The 26,508-nt window shown below is 32.1% G+C and overlaps 1 protein-coding gene across 7 annotated transcripts in view; it reads right to left on the reverse strand.

Annotated features, from left to right (window-relative positions):
• LOC111691046 (optomotor-blind protein) overlaps nt 1-26,508 on the reverse strand; it is a 98,874-nt gene that overhangs the window by 66,125 nt on the left and 6,241 nt on the right. For 2 of the 7 annotated variants that reach the window (XM_046947668.1, XM_046947667.1), the window contains exon 2: nt 14,753-16,125. In XM_046947668.1, coding sequence (XP_046803624.1) covers nt 14,753-15,726 — 974 coding nt within the window. In that variant the 5' untranslated portion in view covers nt 15,727-16,125. Of the gene's footprint in view, nt 1-14,752; nt 16,402-26,508 lie in introns of those variants that run through there. The other 5 variants (XM_046947671.1, XM_046947669.1, XM_046947672.1 and 2 more) reach the window with 4 other exon arrangements.

Genomic DNA, 26,508 nt, shown 5'->3' on the forward strand with positions numbered 1-26,508 from the left:
ATATAAATGAGACTTACAGCCAAGCAGTGCAAACTTGAGTAAGGTAACAGTGGTTTCTAATGTTTTTAACACACGCCGCAGTTGGGAAAGTTGCAAAGCTTTTGCTTACAAAAAGTGCTTAGAAATCATTCTGAATCCTTGAAGGCTATCCCAGAAAGACGATTCTTGGGATATAAAACAGATTTAGTAAGTTGTGATGAAAGGGAAGGCTCTAAGGAACCAAAATTTTATAAGCTCTAAGAATATTCGAAACTTTGAAAATTTTCTATGAAGCGAAAAACTGGTAAACTTTTAAGGTTCCAATTCTGATGGATTTAAAGCATTATATTCCTGAGCAAAAAGTCGAGTCGAATTGAGTCGAACTAAGTAAGAGAGTCTTTTAGCTTAATTTGGAATTCGAATGTTTGCAAAGTTTCGCAAAGCAATGATAGAAGCTAACGAATCCTTAATTTGAGATACCGAATCTGATAGATTTAGAATATTTTAATCCCAACGAAAAAGTTGATTACGAAGTTGGCTTAAGTAGCTAAACTAATAATTCGAGACAACGCAAAGCTCGTAAAGCAAACAGCTTTTTTGAAGCGAAAGCTTTGGTGGGATATAAAGTAAGCTTTCAAGATTCAATTCCTAAGCTCAATTAGGAATTCGAAAGTTTCGCAAAGCTAACAGTCTGCTATGAAGCGAATAACTCGTTTAAGAAGACAGGCCTGGTGAGATATAAAGAAATCTTTTAAGATTCCAATTCAGACAAATAAGTTCATTGCCATAAAACCTCAAATTCCATGAAATCATGTTAACATATGTTCTACTAGGGATGTTTCCCACAAAGTTTAGCAAATCAAACACACAGAATATTAACATTAAAACTGTTGAAAATGGAAGAACAGGCCTCGACAAGTTTTAGAACAAACATAAAGCTTTAAAATTCGAATAAAAACGTCTAGCTTGCCATATCAAAAGGATCCAAGGAAGAAGGACATATACTCAATATCGAAAATTCACTAAACTCGTTTGTTTCAAAAGGAATTCAAAGCCCATTTAGAACTTTGGAATTATTAGGATATCCACACGTTTCCAAAGTGGGGGTTAACTGTTTCATGTGAATTCAGAAAGCTTTTAACAAACTTGTGTTTACAAACCCTTTTGAGAAGGTAACAAAGTCCCTAATTTTTTTGGGACTCCCAAATGGAATATGCTTATGACAGACCTGTATCAACAATATTTGTTGCCCTTATTGCAGCAAACTCATTATACTTTTTAATCCAGCATGTTTTGGTAGGTGCAATTGTCTTCGCAACGAGTACGAGTACTCTTATTGAACATGTTTGCGTGTAAGAAACGAACGTCAGTTGCACTCAAGGTAGTTCATGAACTAACTTCGAACGTCATAAAACATGCATGTGCATGTGCTCAAACAAGTAGTATTTTGTTTGTATTGAAAATTATCTACAGACTTGTGGTTATGACCACTGGTGTTGGTAGTAGAGGTAGACTTGGTCCATTAAAAAAAAATAAGCCATCTGTTTATTTATAAAAGAATAAAATAAAAACTATAAATAAATTATTTTTTGTTGTTTTAGTTGATTTTTTAAATAATATAAAAATTTAGCTACTAAGGCGGTATAACGTCTATGTTGACAAAACAAAATAGTTTTTCGTGACACAGGAAGAAGCTTCAAATGAAAATTGATCTTTATAATTTCATAAAGAACTGAAGACGACACCATTTAACAGCGGTAAAGCTAATAAAACTGAGGTCTTTGTTAAGTGACTAGAGAATTCTCTATAGAATTGTCTTCAATACAAACAAAACATTTGAATTTCAATTCAAACTAAGAAAAAGGTTTAGCCTTTTTCTTAAGGCTTTACAAAGCAAACAAAGAGATTTATTTTTTTGCTTTTTGCAAACTTAACTTGATTAGCTAATTTTTTCCATGTTGAACAATATCTGATATGCGTATTTAAGAGCATTTAAGCGCTTAAACTTAAACAAATAAAACAATAAAATAAAACCTTTGCTCAAGAAACAAACCGAATGATCTTAAGCTAAAAACCAGTTTACTGATCATATAGAAGAGTTTGACAAGCAAAAAAAGTCTGCTCTCTGTTTTTGAGGGAATAAAAATGTTAAAAAAAAATTCAGATAAAAAAAATTATGAGCCTTTGGCAGTTGATTTAGTTTTGGATTTTTGTATAACACAAGAATGATAAAAGACAAACATAGTAAGACTACCTTAGACTTGAGAAGTTAAGTTAACGACAGACATACAACATATGCCACAGGCCAGTTAAGAGAAGACAAAGTAGGCGTAGTTGGCACGTAAAACAAATGCCCGTATGTTTAGCTTGTTTCACAACAACAATAACAAAAGAAGAACATTTCTTAAACCAATACATAATTAGTAAAATACACATCAAACTGATCGGGAGTAATGAAACGCTCTTGATCAGTAAGTAGCAGTTAAGTTGCCAGACGAGACCTTTTATTTCCTTTCTGCTTTTGGAGCTGCTGCTGCAGCAGCCACAACGTAGTTGTTGATCGTCATCATTATCATCATCTCATTACTAATTCAAACAACAACAAATATTAAATAAAGTTTTGTAATCGAGTTGTTATATGACATGACAGCTTTAAGAATAAAAGGAAAATTTTATAAAATTATAAGAAAAGAAATAAAATCGTCATTAAAAGATCTTTGAAAAGCTAAGAGTTTTGTCAATTAAAGCAAGAGAATGAGAGTATAATAAGGACTACAGGTCTCTTAATAACAAATGAGTTAAAATTTTGAGTTTAGCTTATTAATTACTCACTCGATTTAGCTTGGGAAAGCCCTTTTCCTGAAAGTCTGCCAAAACACTCTCACAAACTCTCTCTAAACTTTTTACAAAACAAAGTCAATGTTTTAGAATTTGAAAAAATCACAAAAAAAGCTTTCGTTGTTTAAATTTCAATGTCTGCCAAAGGAGTGTTAGATATGTACATATATACAAAACTAGGGCTGAAATTTTAAAAAGTCAAAGTGGAGTGGGCTATATATAAAAACAACAACAATAATTCGCACTTTGTTAAAAAGTTTTTCTTTCAAGTTAATTGTACGAGAAAACGCAAAACAAAAGCCCAAGACTCGTTGAAACTCACAAAAATTTTATTCAAAAGTGTTTAAAAGTAGACAAAAGCCAACACAGGCAACTGCCAACAATGCAGCAACAAACGCTGCCACAGCTGTTAACAAAGCTTATACTACTGCTGCTGCTTTTGCTGTAGATGTTGCTTGTAACTAAACAACATAACTGTAGGTTTTTGCCATATAAATACTTGTTAAACCAAAAAAATACAAAAATAAATATCCCAAAAAAATAATAAATTTCTATATGTATGAATGAATGTTGGCTAAAACTGTAAAAAGAATGAATGAATGCAGGCATGCATGTCATAGATGTTGAGTGAAATTATCACACATTCACACCATTTTCAGAATTTTGCCATTGTTTTAATGAAAAACAACAACAGCAACAATATATAGAGAAATAACCCACACATGCATTTGTGATTGCAATGATTTGAGGCAAGTGTGTGTTAGAGTAGTCTCCTTCGAACCAGCCACGAGGTGTTCAAGTGCGCCACCAACAAACAAACATGTTCGTTCTATAACTTTGTTTTTTAACCAGCACTGCTGCTACCGACACTGCTACTGTCTTTAACACTCCAGCACTGTAGCAGTTTAAACGTATTATTACGTGTTTAATAAGAATATCAAGACAATGAGGCATTAGCAGCAGTAGCAGTGGCAGGCATACATCCAGACAACAAATAAAGAGCACATTGAAGGTGTAAATGAATGAGTGACGATTAGCACCAGAATATAATGATGATAATAATAAGAACAACAACATTTATTAAAGCAATTGCACTTGGAACAAGAAAATAAAGCAGCAGCAAGTTGCAGCTAAATTAGCTGCCTGCCTGCCACTTTACAAGTCAAGTCAACACAAAAAGGCACCAAAACGTGCTAGCAACCCATAGACTTGAGTCACTTAAGATTCTCTTACAATAACACTCACTTGTTTAAGACCTTCACTTGAATTTGTTCTTATTATTTTTTTTTTTTTAATTATTTGTCTCCCCAAATGGTAGTGTTTCTAGCCTTAGCTATTGTCATTAATATTTTGCTTTTTCTTTAGTTCAAAACAAAAGGATTAAATTTACAATAGAGCAACATCAACAACAACAACAACAAAACAATTCTCACCTTTAGCAAACAACAAATTGAATGAACAAATTAACCACAATTCTGCTGCAATTGTCATTTATATTATTGTATATATAATTTTTGTTAAATGTAGTAGCAAAATAAACACAACATACATGCCGATATTGTTTAAATACAGTGGGGGAATTAATTAAAAGGGCAAAAGAGGAAAAGCTTTCTGCTAAAACTTTAAAGCTTAAATGAGAGCTTGGCAACACAAAACTAAACTGAACTAGCACTGAACTAGAACTTAACTAGAACTTAACTAGAACTAAACTAGAAATGAAGTAGAACTGAATTAGAACTGAACTAGAAGTGAACTAGAACTGAACTAGAACTGAACTAGAACTGAACTAGAACTGAACTAGAACTGAACTAGAACTGAACTAGAACTGAACTAGAACTGAACTAGAACTGAACTAGAACTGAACTAGAACTGAACTAGAACTGAACTAGAACTGAACTAGAACTGAACTAGAACTGAACTAGAACTGAGCTAGAACTGAACTAGAACTGAACTACAACTGAACTAGAACTAGAACGGAACTAGAACTGAACTAGTACTAATAATTATAGTTGATTGTATTATAGTCAAGTCTACTTATCTTTATAAACCTGACTGTATCTTTAAATGTATGTATATGTGTGTTTGTATTCATATGTGTATTCATTATGCAGTTTACACTCACAAAAGTGCCAAATGCGATGCAATTTTCAACACGCACACTTAATGCACATTTTCCTCTTTATTCTATACATTATTATTTATTTTTTCAATTTTTTTCGTAATTTTATTATTTTACTTTTGTTCTTTACTTTTTTGCAAAAACGTATTATTTTGTTTTGTATTTGGATGCGTGCAATAAAAAGGTATTAAAGCTCATTTGCTGCACAGAAAACAGACACATAAAATTTTTGTCGATTTAATACTAACTGGCACGTTTTGTATTCATTTTCAAAAAAAAAATTCATTTAATTTTCAAAATGCGATAATTTTTCTGTTCAACAATACGTTTTGTACGTTATATTGTTAATTCTTAAAAATTATTTGTTATTTTTTGTTTATTATTTAAAGTAATTTTTCTTTATTTTGTTGTTGTTGGTGTTGTTGCTGTTTTTAATGTTATTATTAATTGATAAGGAAAGTGTTAAATATTTGTTTTGTTTGGAAATTTTGTTTCTTTCGATAGTTTTGAGTTAATAAACTAGAGGTTTTTATTCGTATGTTTAACAATTTGTTTGTGTTTTATTAATATTTAGTTTAATTTCCAACTAAAAACAAACAAAAAAAATGCATTTATTTCCAAGAAATTTCAATATCGAATGTTGAATACATAATTGAAGAACATAAATATAACACCAACACCTTCATTATGATTAACGTCATTATCATGTAGCGAACAAAATTATTATTATAAGAATTTGAATTATGTTCAGGTAAGTAGTCAAGTAAGTATAAGTAAGTAAGTTAATACCCAGCAGTGTACGTATTCACTCATTTCATTAACAACTCTGTACGGATTCACTCCCCAAGTTACACTTGGTACAAACCATCAAATTGAAATTCATCATTAAAACAAATCACGAACTCTCTACGACCATCGCCATAAAAGCATGATTGTTTATGAAATGTTGTATTGTATGTACTCATGTTGTTGGAGATGGTGATGATGATGTTGGTTGTTGTTTGTTGTTTGTTAGCAGTTGTTGTTGTGTTTGTTAAAATTTTGTCCATTGGTATCAATAAATTTTGACTTAATTTTTTTTAAAGTTTTATAGAATATTATTTTTCTGAAATTCTAATTTATTTTTATTTAATTTTGGGAATTTTTTTTTTATTTTACAAATAAATATTTTTCATAAATTTCATGGTATTTTTAGTAGCAATTCATGTGTAGCTGCTTTAACACAGCACTTAATAAGTGTCATAAGCTGCTTACCAAGCAACCAACCAACAGCAGCAACAGCAACTAGAAGACAACAACAGCAGAAATTGTAAAGCAACGCAACATTAATTTAAGTCTTGAGCACGTTCACACAATGTTTTATAGTTGTGGCGTTAAAAATAAACTGCGTAAGCAAAATGAAATTTAAACATATACATTTTTTAAACAAAAACAACACACATATTTACACATACCTATACACATTTAATAACTATTTATGTTAATCATTAACGCGTAATTGTTTTGACCATCAACAATACACAACAATTGAAGATGCCATAAAAATGGCCACTTTTTAGCAAATATAGCCAGCCATCGTACACAAATGTCTGAACAAAAACTGAAAATCAAAGTAAACACCCGCCGGCGCACCTAGTTGGTATGCGAAAATGCGCGCCACAAAGTCTCACATTGCTGAATTTTGACTCGCACCTCTGACGTTAAGACTCCACCCTCTCTTTTTTAAACTTGAAACAACTCAAGAACAACAATAACAACAACGACAACTACTACGAACAGAACTATAATTTATGCGAACTATTATTTGTCTTACAACTAAATAATAATTTTTTTCCACTAATACTAGGAATTATTTAATAAAGATTATGATTATTATATTGGTTTGACAACAAAGTCATTTTCGCAAATTAGTTTAGCGATAAATTAGAAGTGATAAGTATATACATATATTCATTTTAGTTCCGGGTATAGGATTTTTAGAATCAGAACTGGTTTAAGAGAGAGAGAGACAGAGAGTGAGAGAGAGTTTTTAGATTATATAACAAGTAAAGCAGAGTGGATATGCATTAGGATCTAATAATTCTAAATCTAATCTGCAGAAAGACAAATGTTTTCTCTGGCTAATATTGCTCTATGCCCATACCAGTTCTACAATATTTTCACGATTTATTCAAATCTTAGTAGACCTTAAAGTAATCAAGCTAGAAATGGTTAAACATAATATTAGGGATCAGCATGTATCGAAAACTTGCGCGTCTAGAATCTCCCGTGAATAAGAAAAAAATCCATTTGTTTGTCTTTCTGCCTACTACCACTCTAGGGAGATGACCAATCCCTCCCCCCACAATAGAAAGAGAAATAACTGCGATAATGTGATCACTTAAAAGATCATTCTTTAGATCTTTAACTAAAGATCCAATGAAGATGAAAATTGATTATCTAAATATCATTTGTAATATATAAAAATTAACTGTTCAGGATGGCAGAAGTTTTCTGAAATTTTCATTATAGTGAATCTGAACATTTACAAACTCATTCAAATTCTTCTTCTCCTTTAAATGTTCATTAGAAATTTTCAAAATTTACTCATTATTATCATGACGCGGTTATTCCTCGATCTAATCGATCTTAGGGGAAATCATGTGCAAATTCCCACTTCAAACTCATTCATCTTAACATCTTTTCTTGTTCAAATACACTCGCTACGATCTAACCGATTTAAAGGTAATTCTTGTCTAATTGGTTCAAACATACTCTATACGATCTAACCGATTTAAGAGGAATTATTGTCTAAACTTTAAAGGTAATTAATAATAATCTATATTTCATCTTTCTCAAGATTTCCGCAGCTTCTTAAAACCATTGGGTTCACTGCCAACTTTTAATTTGAATATGGTTGTATAAGGAGCTGCTGGAGAGTACAACCGCACTGGTTGGTGGTCTCTTTAAATTTAAATAAATTCCATTTTTCGTTCACAAAAACGATCGATTATTCGAGCAATTCTAGAGACTTCTCAAATCCTTCATTGTCTCAATCTACTTCTATTTTTTGCTTGTATATGCAGCAGTTAGAGAGTTCCATGAACTTTACAGATTGCATCATGGGACATTGTTCAAACATATTTTTCAGTTGTGGAACTTAAGACACATCTTGTCAAGATCATTGTGTCAAAAATCCAGAGTTGAATAAGAACAACTGAGAACAGAGAGACTAATCTCAGTTATTTGCAATAAGTTTTCCACTGAAGCCAAAATCAAATTGAGGGTTCAAGTGTCATTTGTACTACACAACGAAGATAAACAGAGAACTTTTTCTTTATAAAGCAAATATTCAATTGCTGCAACATTTTACATTATGATTTGCATTAAAATTTTCTTTTCTTCTCTATATATTTCAAATCAATCTTTCTAATTTGTTAGGAAGGACTGAAAACCACCTAATTAATTACAAAGAGCTGTAGGTTAATTTAACAATCGTTCCGTTAATTTTTGTACATTTTGTTTAGTTTTCAAAAAATTTCTTACAATTTTCTCCCAGGGGGTCTAAAAGCCAATTTTGCAATTGCTGCAACATTTTACATTATGATTTGCAGTAAAATTTTCTTTTCTTCTCTATATATTTCAAATCAATCTTTCTAATTTGTTAGGAAGGACTAAAAACCACCTAATTAATTACAAAGAGCTGTAAGTTAATTTAACAATCGTTCCTTTAATTTTTGTACAATTTGTTTAGTTTTCAAAAAATTTCTTACAATTTTCTCCCAGGGGGTCTAAAAGCCACTTTTGCAAAATACATTCCACAAATACTTTTTCAACTGAGATTGCAGTATGATTTCCTTTCATTTAAATTAGTTTTTAAATAATTCTTGGCAATTTGTAGCATGATTTTTGTAAAATTGATTTAGATTTCAATAATTATTTGAAGGGGACCAAAAGCCACTTTTGACGAATAAAATTCTACTATAACTGTATTCATTTTAAGTATTATTTTGTTGAGATTTTCAGTCAACAAATATTGATCCCCTCGAAGGGGACCACGAGCCATTTATTTAATAACAAAGAAATTTAAGCAGTTTTGTTAATTTGAACATTGATTCTTTTGCTATAAAACATTCCAAACAATTTTATTAACAATATCAAACCAAACTTGACCTATTGGGATGCCAAATCCGATGCCACACGAATATGTGCTCAGCATTTTAATAACTTGTTAACAAAAAAACATTTTCTAAATAATTTGAAATGTATTCATATAAGGAAATTACTACCATTCCCAGCCAATACTTTTAAGTATTAGATAAATTGCGTTTTTATTTTCAATTAGTAGTAAGAAAAAACTTTGCGCAAGTGCAGTGAACACGCGTTAACAAAAAAACTATTCATATTTTTTTAATTGAGGTTTTATTTCTTTTTAATTTGAAAACAATTTGGAATTAAAGAAGCCGCCGTTTTAATACAGGGCTCAGCTTAACACTATGACTAATTTTGTTGTATAAACTTAGTTAACGGAAGTTTAACTTTAAAACACTTCTAATTGCAGCCAAAAAAGGTATTAATTGTTTGGTCAAGAGGAAATCAAAGTGAAAAATCATCTATTTTTTTAAACAATTGTTTTAATTTTTATAAATAAATGGTTAAAACAACTACAAAATAGATTTGGAAACAAGTGACAATTGCGCCACTTTAAACCATAATTATTGTTGTTGTATTAAAAACTTCGCATAATTAGGCCGTCATTGACTTGGGGTCACTGTTTCTCAGAACTTAAGCGACACGTAATATTGTGGCGCTTTGCATACATAAAAAGGTCTTTGAGGGGAAAAAAACTAAAAAACCAAAAAGGTTTTTTTTCACCTTAAAATTAGAGCGCACTTCAGCTGCGCGTGAATTTGCCACGAGACAAAATCACCATTAAAGCTAAACGACAGATTATCTAACTAAGTTTAAAGAAAATGAAACAAAATCTAAAAGGGTTCAAAGAATATGATCACAACTTAAGCAGAACTCTAGGTAAAACTATTAGCAAAAAAAAAAAAAAAAACACTGCAAACAGTATAAAATGTTGGGGCATTTGACTTAGGCAGCCAAATCAAATAATTTATTTGATTATTTTTGTAATTTTTTTTATTAGAATCATTTTTTTTCAAAGTTAACATGATGGTGCTAGTTAGAGGAACTCAACCAATACACAGAGACACAGCAAACTAATTCGTTTCTTTTATTTTTTTTAATAAATTTGATGCTGCAAATTATAAGAATGTCTGGCGCAGAGGCAGTCGCAAACTTTGATGTGTCATCGAGCATCTAGGAAATGTTTATCAAATTCATTGAACCACTTTCATTCGTTTTGACATCTTTTGCTTTCTTACTTCTCCATTTAGTCCCTTTTTATTTTGGTGTTCGTGAAGCTGCTCGTTGTTGTTGTTGTTGATAATGTTGCTGTTGTTGGGCTGATGTTGCTGCTTTTTGGCTTGCAATTCTTTGCATGTTCATATTGACTTGGTTTCAATTTTATTTAGGATTTTTATTTTTTTGATTTTTTTTTTTACTTTTTCACATATTTTTCGTTAACTTTATGACAACTCTTGTCGAATGCGCTGAAAAATCAAAAGCAACAACAACAACAATAACATCTACTACAACAAATTTATGAAATGATGACGATGATGATGAAGAAAGGAAAACACAGTGTTCTTACATGTTGTTATCTCATAAATGCATCATAAACGCGCATCAAGAAGGCAAACAGTTTTGTAGAGGCGACACTTTAAAAAGTGGGATTGGATTGTTGTTTGCTAGTAGTATGAGGAGTTGGGAATACATTTTTTTCTTTTGACTTTATGTGATACCTTATTTCTGTGCTGCTCTTTCCAATCTTAGTGTTGTTGTTGCTGCTCGTGATGATGAGTTGTGCTGTAGTAGTTATTAAAACACCAGCACACGTATTGGACGTATTGGGTACACACTCACCAAACAATTCAGCCAGTTAAGTTAAGAAAATGTTGACTACAACAAAGTTCACTTTATTGCCAAATCGTTTCAGTTTTTTTTTTATATTTTTGCTTTTAATTTTTTTTTTCATATATAAATTTTGGATTTTTTTTATTATTATTTTTGTGTTGACGATGATGATAATGATGAAGAACTGATGATGGTATGTTTGGTAGTTGTTTTGTCTCGAACAAGAACTGGACAATCAAAAAATCTTTGATATTTCACTGGCGCCATGAAGACGGTTTGCTGTTTTTTTATACCACTGGCTTGGGGTTCATATATTTATTTATTATGTATTTTATATAGAAGTATGATATGATTTTTTTTTTGCTTTTCATTTTTGGCTGCTTTTTATTTTCGTCCATTTTTACTCTCAACATTTTTAATTTAAGCAAAAATAGGGTTTTATTATATAACGGAGTGTAATAAGAGAAAGAAATTACACATAGAAAATCTATTAAGTCCTTTATGTCTCTCAAAAGGATACTTCCTTTTGCGGGGACATAAATTGTATTCAGCTACAGAAATTTGTCAAAAAAAAACTAATTTAATTAATGAATTTTTAAAACTCACTTGATTTTTCACTTGTCTTAAAACTTTAAATTGTATTAATTTTTTTCTAACTTTTTACAAATTATTCTCAATATAACACTATTGAACTATCCTTGAATTTTCAAAGCTAACAGTTTACCCAGAACAGCTGTGATTACTTAAGCAGCATACACACACACACACAATCACAAATTAACAAAAGGCTCTTTTCAAAGGATAATGTTGAAACTCACTTTTCTGCATGAGCTTCCTTAAAATTTTCCTATCAGTGTTTCTAAAAAGGATGAATTTGCATTGCTCTCAACATATTTCATCATATTTTGAAGAAAGCCTAGCAATGAAAGAGACAGTGTTGCTCTCAGCATGGTCTGAATAGTAAGTTTGAAAAGAGGATATATAAATGTTATATCGTATCCAAAGATATACACTTAGGCCTTCATCGGTCCTGTTGTGCCGATCTCTACCAAAGTTTCTATTTTAGATCGAAACCAGAACGACCGGTCTTACAAACTAGAACACTAAGTACTAACGGAGAACAAATTCGTCTGAATTCTTTCGTCTCTGACTTATTGATTCTAAGGAGGCTTATCGTTCTGCTCTCGTTGGGATACCACATAGAATTAAGGTAGTCTTAACACTTTGACGTCTTTGGACGCGTGACATGTTATTTTAAGATCGAACCCACAACCTCCGGTCTGACAGACTATAACACTAAGTACTAAACCAACGGAGGAATGTTTTGGTCCCAAAATCAGCAGAGAGTCAAAATAAAGCTCTCTTACTGGTTTAAATCGTTTTATATAGTGTAAGCATACATGCGTGTGAAATTAAGTGTACAAAAAAGCTCTTTGACGATCAGGGTTTTAGTCTAAATCCTTTCGTCTCAGACTTTTTCATTCTAAGGAAACTCATCTTTACATAGAATTTAAGTGGTCTTACTAATCATGCCATTATGCCCAGTGTCACCTTTCAAGTTTAGGCATTTGCTAGATTAACTATCTCAAGCTACCTTCTCTTTACATCAAGTACATTCGGTCTTTCATTGCCGACTAGCTTGAGTGTCTTGGTACCCAATGACAATGCCGCCTTTCCAATTACATAATTCACCGCCCGCCTAACTCGATTAAAGAGTTAAAGTGTTTCGTCTTCTTTCTATTTCAGATACTTCCTTTGGATCTTTAACTATCTAAACTATAGCTTTCGGCCACCGTTACTTCCTGATACTTCCTTTGGATGTTTAACTATCTAAACTTTTTGAAGTTTATGATGTTACAGATTTCTGCCACTGTTTGACACCCTAGAATATTTTCTGTATTTGAGCAATCTCTATTACACTTTCCAATAATTATTTCCTAATTTTAATTTCACTCGAGCATTTAAACCAGTAATTCATATCCCACTGAAAGAATCTATTTTCCTTGCAGTTCACTGGTCAACATTATGCAACTCATTAGTTGTTCAATATCTAAAGATTCTCGATACTTGACATGAAATCTTTCACTGTTTCTATCTTCCTTCCTTATAATAATTACTTCCTTATAATAAATATTTTCTGTATTTGAGCAATCTCTATAACACTTTATAATAATTATTTCCCAACTTTGATTTCACTCGAGCAATAGATGCCGCATATGAATTACTGGTTAATTCATATCCAACTTAAAGAAACTATTTTTATTTCAGTTCCCTCATAAGTTGTTCAATATCTTAAGATTCTCGATACTTGACGTGAAATCTTTCACGGTTTCTATCCTTCTTCCTTATACTTACATCTCTTCTCTGCCTAGGACACCAACAGCATTCAAGTTCTCTAGCCTTTTTGTGCCCCTTTAACAGGATCCCCAGTGCGAATCGAATATACATTGTGACACACTAGAACACTAACTCTAACCTTTTGGAGTCACACCTTGAGGAGAAATTTAGTTCCTCAAAGTTTAATATCAGAAATAAGGTTTAAATTTCTTTTGGCAATTTGTTTCAGATATTTTAAAAGTAATCATAATATTTTAAAAAGTTTCACTAAACGACACTTAATATTTTGACCCAAGCGGTTTAGTAGTCAGATGCTTCCATTGACCATAATTGGATTTGACAAAATAGCAAAAGTTTGTTTGGAACCATGAAAATATACAGAAGACTTGTTCCGAAATTTACAAAGAAATTTACCATTTCTATCTGCTTTAAATAAAGACCACGACACGATTTGTCATACCAGCTAAATGCAACAATTTTAGGTTTATGGTTCTTATAGGGTTTTGATCAAACAACCTTTTTATAGACATAGTCTGGCAATAGTACGATAGAAGAAGTCTTTGGAATTCCAGAGAAGATAACAAAATTAAATTCCTTTTCGAACACATACATATAGTGATTACGATTGAATATGAAAATAGAGAAGGCATCCTTCCTCTTGTAGACAGGGATAACTGATGAAAACATTTTCTACTTTCGGGATTAGAACCCCAGTTCGTTTTGGAAATCCACAGAGTTGCATATTACTTTGGCTATTGCAAAAATAATTTGAATTGAAGTCGGAACTGATATGCAAGATTGGTTTTGCATTCAAGAATGGGAAGTTTCATTATGGTTACTCTTATATAACGTTCATTAACACTTTTGGAATTCAAGTAAGATTGGTCTTTCAATTTGGAACTTTATCGCAGGCGGAACTTTGCCAATACCACTTCTAAACTTTTAGGATTACATGGATCACTCTAGCACTTAAAGACAAACAATTTCACTACAATCCATTTTCTTAATGCCATTTATTGTAAGTTTAATTCTATATAAATCGGAATGGGACTTCCTCGATAAAGTTTGTTCTAATAAAATCTGTTTGAAGTACTTATATATGTTTTATTTAACAAAAACGTAAAAAGTACTTTAAAATACTTTTACGTGATAGATCAGTTAAAAAAAATTTAATTTTCCAAAATCAAACGACAACAAATTTGTCACCAAGTTACACCTTCATTTATTTTCTATTTATTTAAAACACCTCGAAAAAACATTGAACAATTCCTAGTAATTTCAATTTATTGGTGGCGCACCATTTAAAATCAAGAAACAACAGCAAAAGTAGTAAGCATATCAACACTTCTTTATAACCATTAAAGACGTAACAATTATTCTCGAAAGTAATAAAACACTACTCTACAAAATGTTTTCAAATGTAACACACCTTTTGGACGTGCCCAAAACAAAACGCAACAAAAACACTTTGCTTCAGATTGAGAGACCGTCGGTAAAATTGAAAATGAAATCACTTACCTTCCACTTTTCGTGATGACCATTTCGGTGCCAAGTTTATGAAATTTCTCCCACAACTCTTTACCCTCCAGCGTTACCTTGGGATCGTCCACTACACCATCGTCTTCCGGTTGTAGGGCACGCAGGGGACGCATGGCAGGATGTAGTTGATGGGCGACTGCAGATGCTAAAACAACGTCTTCGGCTGTGGTATAGGGAGTACCCAACGGATGATGAGGATGCGGATGATGCGGTGGAAAACGTAAAGGACCTGGATAAAGACCGTGATGTGGACCACCTGGGTTACCGGCTAAAGCAGCCAAGGCGGCCGCCGGAAAATAGGGTGGCTGTTGCGGCAAATGGGCGCCCAATGCCGGATGACCAGGTACTGGAGAATGATGTGGATGCGATGGAGGTGGTTGAGCTGGAGGTAAACTATGAGTGGATGCTGAATGCGCTGCACTTAAAAGAGCCGACGGCAATTGGTTATTGTTGTTATTACTATTACTTAGAGGCCTATTGGATTCGTTACTGCTGTTTGTGCTGTTGTCGTTGGAGTTTAAGGCTTTAACACCACTGGGACAACTGGATTCGTTGTTGTTATTATTGCTAACCTCTCCAGGCGACAGTTGTGGCGGTTGTTGTCCACCCAACGGTGAAGATTGACCGCCAATACAGCCCAAGTGTTCACTTGAAACAGGATTCAATTGCTGAAGATGCTGTTGGTGTTGCTGTTGATGGTGCTGTGGTTGTTGCTGCTGCTGTTGTTGTTGCTGGTGATGGTGATGTTGGGGCGAAGAAGCTGCTGGTAACGTTGTGGTACCACTAGGATCAGCTGCTGTTGTCGTTTGGTTTCCCGCCGTCAACAGCGAGGAAACGCTGAAGTCAGTGGGTCGTGACAAATGCAGAAATGGATGATATGCCATCCCATTTGCGAACCTTGCGAATGGATCTTCAGCAGACTGATGAAGTAACTCCTGGACGTCGTATCTCATTACATTACATTCAACGCTCAACGCAAGAATTTACACAAAAATCACACACACACTCGACACACGGCACACTCAAGCACTTGAACACGCACACTGTAACGAGTACCGTCGTTTAAACAATTTTGTATAGCAGTAATAACGGTAAATTTATTATTTTAATTTTTTCTTTTATTTTACTTTTCTTTTTTATTTATTTAGCTTTTTCTTGCTGTTGTTTTGTTGTAATTTTTAGTTGATTTCTTATATGTTGTTACGTTTTGTTAGAACTTGTTTGGTTTTGTTTGATTTTTGTTTTGTTTTAAATTAATTGCACATTTATTTCTGGTTGTAGTGAATTTTTAAAGCTTTTTCTATCAGGGCTTTTTGTTGTTGTAAAATTATTATTTGTTAATTAGACGCCAGCTATTGATTTAATTTTTTATTTAGGATTATTAGTCAAATTAGTTGACGTTTAGTGAAAGGGGTTTTTCTTAAATGTTAACGAAACCAAAACCCTAGAGTTAACAGGGTCCGGATCTATATAGAAAACGTTGACACGATAACGCTTTTTGGATAAACAACAAACAAAAAGAAAAACAACGTAATATACACACTACACTAACGATACGAGCTTAACGCCGGTCGCTTGCAAACTGGAAATACACATACAAAACGAAGAAGTGCAACCCCCAGAGGTGCGACGTATGTTGAAAAAAAAAACACATTTACACTAACATGAACAAGCATGCACTAAAGAAATTGTACTCATTGTACGAATACACTCTCAAATGTATGGTGTTTATGTGAAAGAGCAAAGAGAGAGAGAGAGAGAGAGAGAGAGTGTAAACTAAACCGGTTTTAATGGGATTCCAATTGGAATGTAAAAATTTACTCAATTTTTTGTTTTTCATAAAAGATTTGATTAAAACAGAAATATGTTTTAGAGTGAGTGTTAAAGTGTGTGTTTGGTAGAGAAAGAGTAAAATGTTTAGGGAGAGCAAGATAAAGAGAGATTTAGTATACAAAGTTTTGTAGAGGCAACAACAAAACAATTATTAAAATATGAAAAAAGTGTTTTGGTGACACAAACACCAGACAGACGTTTACGACGAAAACGACGACACCGAAAAGTTAAACACTAATAAAAAGAGATTTGAACTAGAATGTACAACACCCCCTTCCCCCTCTTTTGTAACATCCAGTGAAGAACAAACAAACAAATTTTGTATGTGTATATAGGGGTATTGAAAAGTCTTTGGTGTGAAAAGAGATAGACTTATAGCACCAGTACCAGGTGACAATAAGTGAAAACATTATTATCAACACATATTTTACACATGCACACAAACACACCCATATATATATAGATGGATAGGGACATACAAACACACATAGGGTCTTAGCTTTATAATGATAAAGTTAGCCCGATATTTGGAGTGTTTAGAGATTTGTTAATAAATGTTGGCAAAAAAAAATAACTCTAAGACAAAGCAGTAGTTGGACTTTTAAGGAGCGAGTGACAACTTCTCACACTATAAATGACAAGAAACATTTGCACCTAATGATAAGTTTACCATAAATGGTCTTACGAAAAGAAAGAGATGGCTTTATTTGGTTTTCCTAGGTGATTAATAACACGAACTAACAAACTAACACATCCTAATAAGAAGATAACAAACCAACTATAAAGGAAACCGGGGATAAAACGGATTACAAAACATTTGTCAACACTAAAACACCCCTCCACCCAAAACCAAACGAACAAGAAACAGCTTCAAGAGAAGCATGCTTTGATGACAAAAATAAATCTAGAAGAAAAAGAAAATTAGTCACTTCTTTTTCCTTCTTAATAATGAAAGCTAAATCAGCGACAGCAGTAATATAACAAGCGCCAATGGATCCCCCTCCTCCCTCTATAAAAAACGATAGAGTGTGAATGAAAAGGCGACAAATAAACGAAAGAACGACACAACCATTAGCTGGTTTTATGCTCTAAAAAGGGAGAAAGCTTTATGTGACAATTTACACAAGAGTAAAAGAACAAGACGTAAAAGCCTTCTAATACAAAAAAACAACAACAATAACTATAAACACACACACTTGCACTCGCACACACACACATACACAAACACTTTACATAATAACTGTTCACGGGAACTCTAAACTCGAGTCAGTCCGAGAAAACGTTGACAATTGCTGAGTAGTTCAAATACTAATCTAAGAGCAAGATTGTGTGACAAGTTTTTACCACAAATAACAGCAACAACAACAACTATAAAAAGAAGAACTCTCACATACATCTACATTAAAACGACAAATTTTTTTTTGTTGGAAACTCAAATGGCTGAGACATTTTACTCCCTGCCAGACACCCCACCAAAACAAAAAAAAAAGAAATGGTTGGGTTTGTTTAACAAAACCTAACCAGCATAAGTGCGAAAGGGACAAAATGCGACAACCAACACAGGGACAAGAATGACTCTCATATATATGTACATATACAAACACTCAAACAGAAAAATAACAATACAAAACAAACAAACAAAAACACCAAAAAGGTGAGTATCTCTTAAATATCTGAACAAATGTATATGTGTGTTTGTATCTCAATAATAAGAAATATACAAATAAAAAGCAACACTAAACTAAACAGAGCAAAAAACCAACAAGAACAAAAGCAAAGCATACACACAACAACAACAGCAACAAAAAGAAGATGTGAGCGTCAAGAACCACACTCAAAATGGTGTGATTTAGATACTTTGACCAACCAAACGGCGCGGGGACATACCGCGCCATTTAACACATTCACACAAACACATAAACACTTACAAAAAGAAAAAAACTCGTTGTATCTGTGTGTTAAATGCTGCTGTGTTGTTGCTGCTGCTGCGGCTGCAGAGAATGTACGGAAAACACACTGCAAAAAGACAATTAATGCCAGTGACTGGTGTCAATTTACGCGCGGCATTTTACACAGATCCCTTATGTGTTTTTTGTTTTACTTTTTGTTTTTATTGTAATCTACTATGTACATGTATGTATGTAAGTGTGTAAAGTATGTATAGACTGTGTAAAAAATATGTTTATATGTAAAGTTTTATTTACAAATCAGTGCAAATATAACAGCTACATTCATACATATAATGACGCTACAGTAATAATAATAACAACAACAACAGTAAAAAGGGGGAATGTTAATCACGATTTATGGACACTCTCTTTGTTTATGTGTGTGTGTAAGTGTGTGTCTATGTCGTAGGGACATTATTTATACAAACATTTCGCATTGCGTTAAACAATGACCATAAAACGCCTTAAATTATCTATGAATTTAAAATAACACACAGCAACAACAACAAAAACAATAAGAATAACAACCACAGCAGTTATAATAAAAATGTTAAGTAAACAATTGAATTGATTTCTTGTTTTTTTTAACAACTCCCGCACGAGTCCTTAAAGTGATTTTCAAGTTAAAGCTAAATACTTTTTTTACAAGAAAATTTCTAGAAATTTTTCTTTTAAACTTTAAATATAATCATAATACCTATAGCAGGTATTAAAAGATTGACACTTTTCATTCCCTGTAAGAAATCTTCATAAATAGTATGACATAAAGATTTTTAACATTTTTACCTTTTTTTGTAAATTTTAATAATAATTTTGGTTTTTTTTGTCAATTCATTAAAACCAAGAGTGCACAGGAAGAAGTTTATTCATAAATAAAATGAATTATTACATAAATAGTAAGAATCAATCATGATTTTCGTTCTCAAATCATTTTTATTCACAATGAGAAAAGTTTATAAATAGAATAACATTGAAGTGGAACGGATTTTTAAATAAATAGTAAATTATTCAAATCTTGATAAGTTAAGGCAAGTTAATTTAACTGATCGGAACGGCCTTTTAAAAGCGCCCAAAGAATCCCTTCAATCAAATAGTTAAGGACATTAATCTGCTTTCTAAAGGGTTGTAAAACTGCTTTGCTTTATAGCTTTCTCGGCCATATTTTAGTTAAATAATCTTTAGTTTTCAAAAATTTTCATCTCTGTTTAAATGTTTTGATTTGAATTTTTTTCCTTTATAATTAACAGCTTTCAAAACTGCTATGCAATTTTCTAAGCCATTTTTTCTAACAAAATTAACAAATTCTGTTACTGCTCTGTTCCCTTCTAATAAATACCAAATTGATATTAAATTGTAACAGTTACTAATAACTGCTGCTGGTACTAAACTATCGTTTTATAAACTATATTAATTAGTTATTTATGATACTGGTTTCTGAATAAAACAAATATTGCTGTTGAAACTGCGGATGTTATTGAAAAATTATAAACACTTTGGTGTCAATTTGGTACCAGTCGTGTATATTTCCTTCCCCTCTGTCTAGACGAAGTAGAATCTAAAGGCTTTCAATTTTAAACTGCTCTGGACACTGTCTTGTAAAACATTTTTAGTATGTTGTCAAAATAGAACCTGGAATGTTAATGCAACAAATAACTTTGCCCAAAACTGCTTTGCAGTGTTTCAATTTAGAAAATGTGAATCCGACACTGCTGCTATAACTGATCTACTTACTGTCTTCTGAAAGTAGACATTTGATTGGAGCTGCTCCGAGAAATCTTTGGAGTTCTCTTTTGATATTAAGCATCAACTATTCTTATCATTTCTGTACCAATTTCGCAGAATCATCCATTAAGTAATTTTCATTCAAGTCAATTACTTTGTGTTATTTTCGATACAAAAATATTTTCAAAATCTAAAAGGTGCTCGCCTGCACACATTTAACATTACATTATGATGTTTGGTATGACCAACTTAATCCAATTAGATTTATCCATAATACTCACTTTTTTAATTTTTTTGTACAATTTGTATAAAATTTTGTTGTCTATAACTACACATATGTATGTATGCATGTATGTATTTACACATGTTATGCTTATATACCAAATACATATATACTTTTTACAACTCAATGTAAACCTGGTTTACATGCTCTAGCCTCATGTGAGTTGGAAAATATTTTTTTTAAGTTTTCTGTATTAAAAACTTGTGCTGTTGAAATTTGGATACCAGCAGCAGCATCATTTACCTAAACACAAAAAGACAGACAGACAGACATAGATACCTAGGCTGTATGAACATTTGTATTTTTTAATGTCTATACAGTTTTTAAACTGTATAGACATTATTTTTATTTTTTTCTCCTAGGAACAGGAATTTTTCCTTTTGCATCCTTCAACCATCATGCGTTTTGTTGCAACCAGAGCTTGTGGTATAATGTATGCAACCAGTATATTATGCCTCTACTACATAAGTATTAGTTGTGTATATAAAAATGTGTTTATATATGAGAGTCTAGGTGTATAAGTATGTTTATATGTATTTAAATAGGTAAATAGTTCGTCCAACACTAACAGATTTGTTTAATTAACTTTACACTCTCTAGCGAGTGCAAAAACACAAAAATAATAAAATAGCAAAATAAAAAGTTGATCACAATGTGTGAAGAAAAGTAAAAATTGCACTTTAGTTAGAAAGCAAAAAAAAACAAAAGGATAAGGTCAAAATAAAAAGGATGGGGTAAACTAATGAATAAAAATGGTTTAGAATAGTACAAAGCAGTTTTAAAATTAAATTAGAAGCGAAGTAGAAGTGAACTAGAAGTTAACTAGAAGAGTACTAGAAGTTAACTAGAAATGAACTAGATCTAAAATAGAACCGAAATAGAACTAAAGTAGAACTGAACTAGAACTGTAGTAAAACTGAACTAGAACTGAACTAGAACTGAACTAGAACCGAAATAGAACTGAACTAGAACTGAACTAGAACTGAATTAGAACTAAACTAGAACTGAACTAGAACTGAACTAAATCTGAACTAGAACTGAACTAGAACTGAACTAGAACTGAAATAGAACTGAACTAGAACTGAACTAGAACTGAACTAGAACTGAACTAGAACTGAACTAGAACTGAACTTGAACTAACCTTGAACTGAACTAGAACTGAACTAGAACTGAACTAGAACTGAACTAGAACTGAACTAGAACTGAACTAGAACTGAACTAGAACTGAACTAGAACTGAACTAGAACTGAACTAGAACTGAACTAGAACTGAACTAGAACTGAACTAGAACTGAACTAGAACTGAACTAGAACTGAACTAGGAACTGAACTAGAACTTAATACAACTGAACTAGAACTGAACTAGAACTGAACTAGAACTGAACTAGAACTGAACTAGAACTGAACTAGAACTGAACTAGAACTGAACTAGAACTGAACTAGAACTGAACTAGAACTGAACTAGAACTTAACTACAACTGAACTAGAACTGAACTAGAACTGAACTAGAACTGAACTAGAACTGAACTAGAACTGAACTAGAACTAGAACTGAACTAGAACTAGAACTGAACTGGAACTGAACTAGAACTGAACTAGAACTGAACTAGAACTGAACTAGAACTGAACTAGAACTGAACTAGAACTGAACTAGAACTGAACTAGAACTGAACTAGAACTGAACTAGAACTGAACTAGAATGAACTAGAACTGAACTAGAACTGAACTAGAACTGAACTAGAACTGAACTAGAACTGAACTAGAACTGAACTAGAACTGAACTAGAACTGAACTAGAACTGAACTAGAACTGAACTAGAACTGAACTAGAACTGAACTAGAACTGAAATAGAACTGAACTAGAACTGAACTAGAACTGAACTAGAACTGAACTAGAACTGAACTAGAACTGAACTAGAACTGAACTAGAACTGAACTAGAACTGAACTAGAACTGAACTAGAACTGAACTAGAACTGAACTAGAACTGAACTAGAACTGAAATAGAACTGAACTAGAACTGAACTAGAACTGAACTAGAACTGAACTAGAACTGAACTAGAACTGAACTAGAACTGCAATAGAACTGAACTAGAACTGAACTAGAACTGAACTAGAACTAAACTAAAACTGAACTATAACTAAACTAAAGCTGAACGAGAACTGAACAAGAGTTAAATTAGAACTAAACTAAAACTGAATTAGAACTTAACTAGAACTGAATAAGAACTGATCTAGAACTAAACTAGAACTGTAGTAGAACTGAACTAGAACTGAACTAAAACTGAACTAAAACTGAACAACTGAAACCGAAATAGAACTAAGTTAGAACTGAACAAAACCTAAATTTGAACTTAAATAGAACTTTAGTAGCACTGAACTAAAACTAAACAAGAACTGAACTAAAACTTAACAACTTAACCGAACTAGAACTGAATTAGAACTAAGGTAGAACTGAACAAAAACTGAATTGAACTTAAATAGAACTATAGTAGAAACTGAACTAAAACTTAACAAGAACTGAACTAGAACTATACTAGATCTGAACTAGAAGTGAACTAGAATTAAACTTAACAAAACCAGAACTATAACTACAACTGAACTAAAACTAGAACTGACTAGAACTGAACTAGAACTGAACTAGAACTGAACTAGAACTGAACTAGAACTGAACTAGAACTGCAATAGAACTGAACTAGAACTGAACTAGAACTGAACTAGAACTAAACTAAAACTGAACTATAACTAAACTAAAGCTGAACGAGAACTGAACAAGAGTTAAATTAGAACTAAACTAAAACTGAATTAGAACTTAACTAGAACTGAATAAGAACTGATCTAGAACTAAACTAGAACTGTAGTAGAACTGAACTAGAACTGAACTAAAACTGAACTAAAACTGAACAACTGAAACCGAAATAGAACTAAGTTAGAACTGAACAAAACCTAAATTTGAACTTAAATAGAACTTTAGTAGCACTGAACTAAAACTAAACAAGAACTGAACTAAAACTTAACAACTTAACCGAACTAGAACTGAATTAGAACTAAGGTAGAACTGAACAAAAACTGAATTTGAACTTAAATAGAACTATAGTAGAACTGAACTAAAACTTAACAAGAACTGAACTAGAACTATACTAGATCTGAACTAGAAGTGAACTAGAATTAAACTTAACAAAACCAGAACTATAACTACAACTGAACTAAAACTAGAACTGAACTTCTACTAAACAGATGTTTATAAGGTTTAGATGTCTATGTTTAATAGAATTTTTTTATAATTTTCTTCCAAAATTATCTAATAAACTTTCCTTTTTACAAAAATTCGCAACGTAGCATTCCTTTACAACACCCAAAAACATTTCTACAAAATTGTAAAATAAAATATTATTAAAGAAATCTTTTGTTTTTTTGTAGCATTTTATTACGCCATTTCTGCTACTTCAAGTTAAACGTAAGATGTTTAAATATTTAATACAGCAAGAAACAAAAAAATGTTTATATCCTTAAAAAAACATCCTTAAAGTAGAAAAAATAAGAAGAACGAAACCCGCATTCATCCCTCGTTTTTTTAAGTGTGTTTTTTCTTACTTAACTTCAGATCTTAACAAATGGTAGAAAAAAGAAAGAAGTTTGTAGATGGATGAATGTAATTGTACATATAGATACGTTTTTATATGTACCTAAAATAAATTGTATTTATGTATGAAGTGAGTTTGTATATATGTACATAAGTAGAGAAAAAATAAAGATTTAATGACGTACTTATACATATTTTTATATATAGAAAAACTAACGAGAGTTATAACAAAAGTTTGGTACAACAAATCCCAAACATTAAAACAGTTAATCACTACATTGAACGCCTAATTGGAAATTTGAAGTTTTCCTTGAGAATATAGTGCTTTTTTCAATAAACGACGATTAAGCAAATGAGAAAACTCGCATCAGACTGCAGAAAAACTCTTACAACTTCAGTGGTTTACACATTCCACTTCTAATAAGATCTTTCAAAACAATAGTTCAAAAAATCCCTGCTTTATCGCTAAATAGGGAAATTTGATGTTTTCTTTTGAAACGACGACCAAGCAAACGAGATATGACAACCATTTTTATCTTAATCTTCGAAAGAAACAAAAATGTGTTTAAGAAATCAGAAACGAAATATTGGCAATTTCCAAAAATAAAAGCTTGATTTGAAAGGTTGAAAAGAAGCTGTTAGAAAATATGTGTCTATATAAGGCGACGATTCTTTCAAAATCCGTTTTAATCTGACAGGATTTCTAAGATTCGTTTATATAAACTGATAACTAAATGGTTTTATTTCTTCTAATGATAGGAATTTTTTACTGCAACTTGATCATTTCAATCGTCGACTCATGGATATCTATATGTTTCCTGGAGAAAACCCTACAGAAGCAGATTTTTAACAACAATAACAATAATAGAAGTTTTCAAGTTAAGATCTCTACAAAAGTAACATTAAAGTTTTACCTAAATAGAAAATTCAAAATATTTTAAGCCTAACCTCGTATATTTAAACGTACATAAGTATTTATGTACTGTAGTATTATAGGTTCATGTACTGTTTGCAAAATGTATAAGCAAAAAAAAAACGAAAATTATATATCAGAGTATCTACACATTATTAAAGATTAAATTTTTGCTCCATTTGTTAAGTGGCTTGGACCACCGTCATTTGTTTTGTTGGTGTGCTTACACACACCCAGAGTGTCATATAAAAAAGTTTGTCTTTTTTTTTAAAAACACATTTTTTCGTTCTATTCCTATCAACTTCCTAAGATTTTCCCCTTGTACGGATGAAAGAAAAATTGAAAATTTATTCTGGTGACTTAAACTCTGGTTGTTGTTTCTGGCTCTGGCACTTTACCAAATGTTATGGCAAAGTGTGTATGTATGTGTATCTGTTTATTATAGACTTATTCTTGTTCTTTAAACTTCGGCCATGTCTCCTCTCTAGCTTTGTTGTAGTAGTCCATGTGGATGTTTGTTTGGGTGTTTGGTAGTGCTGTATAGTGTTGGATATGTGTTGAGTAGTCGAGTACATTTTTTTCTGGTTTACTCTGCACATTTGTCTACAATGCGCTTGTTCTATTAACTCTCCTCAAGTGAATGTAAGTGTGTAGAAAAGTTGTTTTTGTTGTAACAAAAAAAGGGCCGTGATGTAGTATGTGTGTGCTGTAAAGTTTAGTACATTTTTCCTGCTGTTGTTGCTGTTTTTAAGGCAATTTTCATGATTTAAAACATAATTTTTTGCACAACCTGCAAACACTGTTTTTTTTTTGGTATATTATTGTTGTTGTAGGATTTCTTGTTGACTTTAGACTCTCTTTAAGTCGAGTGTGCCAGCCAAGTACATTGATGACAATAATACAACCATCCGTTTCGTAAAGGAAAACTCATAGAATGAAAAGTTTCTTTTTTTTTACTTAGAGAATCTCCTCCAACCACTAACACCCTCCCTATTGCCAACATTCTTTTGTTAGTTTTTCCTTTGCCGGGCTGTTGGTGTGTTTACTTCACACCAACAGTGAGTGAGTGTCAATGCAGTTGTAGTATGAGTGTTGGGAGACTGCATAGAAAAAGCTTTGATTCCAATAAAAAAACAAGTCTAGAAATATTGATGGTGTAGACCGACTGTATCATACAGTAATTCGATACAAACTAATTCAAATGAAGTAGAATTAAACTAGAACTGAACGAGAACTGAACTAGAACTGAACTATAACTAAACTAGAACTGAACTAGAACTGAACTAGAACTGAACTAGAACTGAACTAGAACTGAACTAGAACTGAACTAGAACTGAACTAGAACTGAACTAGAACTGAACTAGAACTGAACTAGAACTGAACAAGAACTGAACTAGAACTGAAGTAGAACTGAAGTAGAACTGAAATAGAACTGAACTAGAACTGAACTGAATTA

Source organism: Lucilia cuprina, chromosome 3 (assembly GCF_022045245.1).
Source record: "Lucilia cuprina isolate Lc7/37 chromosome 3, ASM2204524v1, whole genome shotgun sequence".
In the NCBI taxonomy this organism is placed as follows: Eukaryota; Metazoa; Arthropoda; class Insecta; order Diptera; family Calliphoridae; genus Lucilia; species Lucilia cuprina.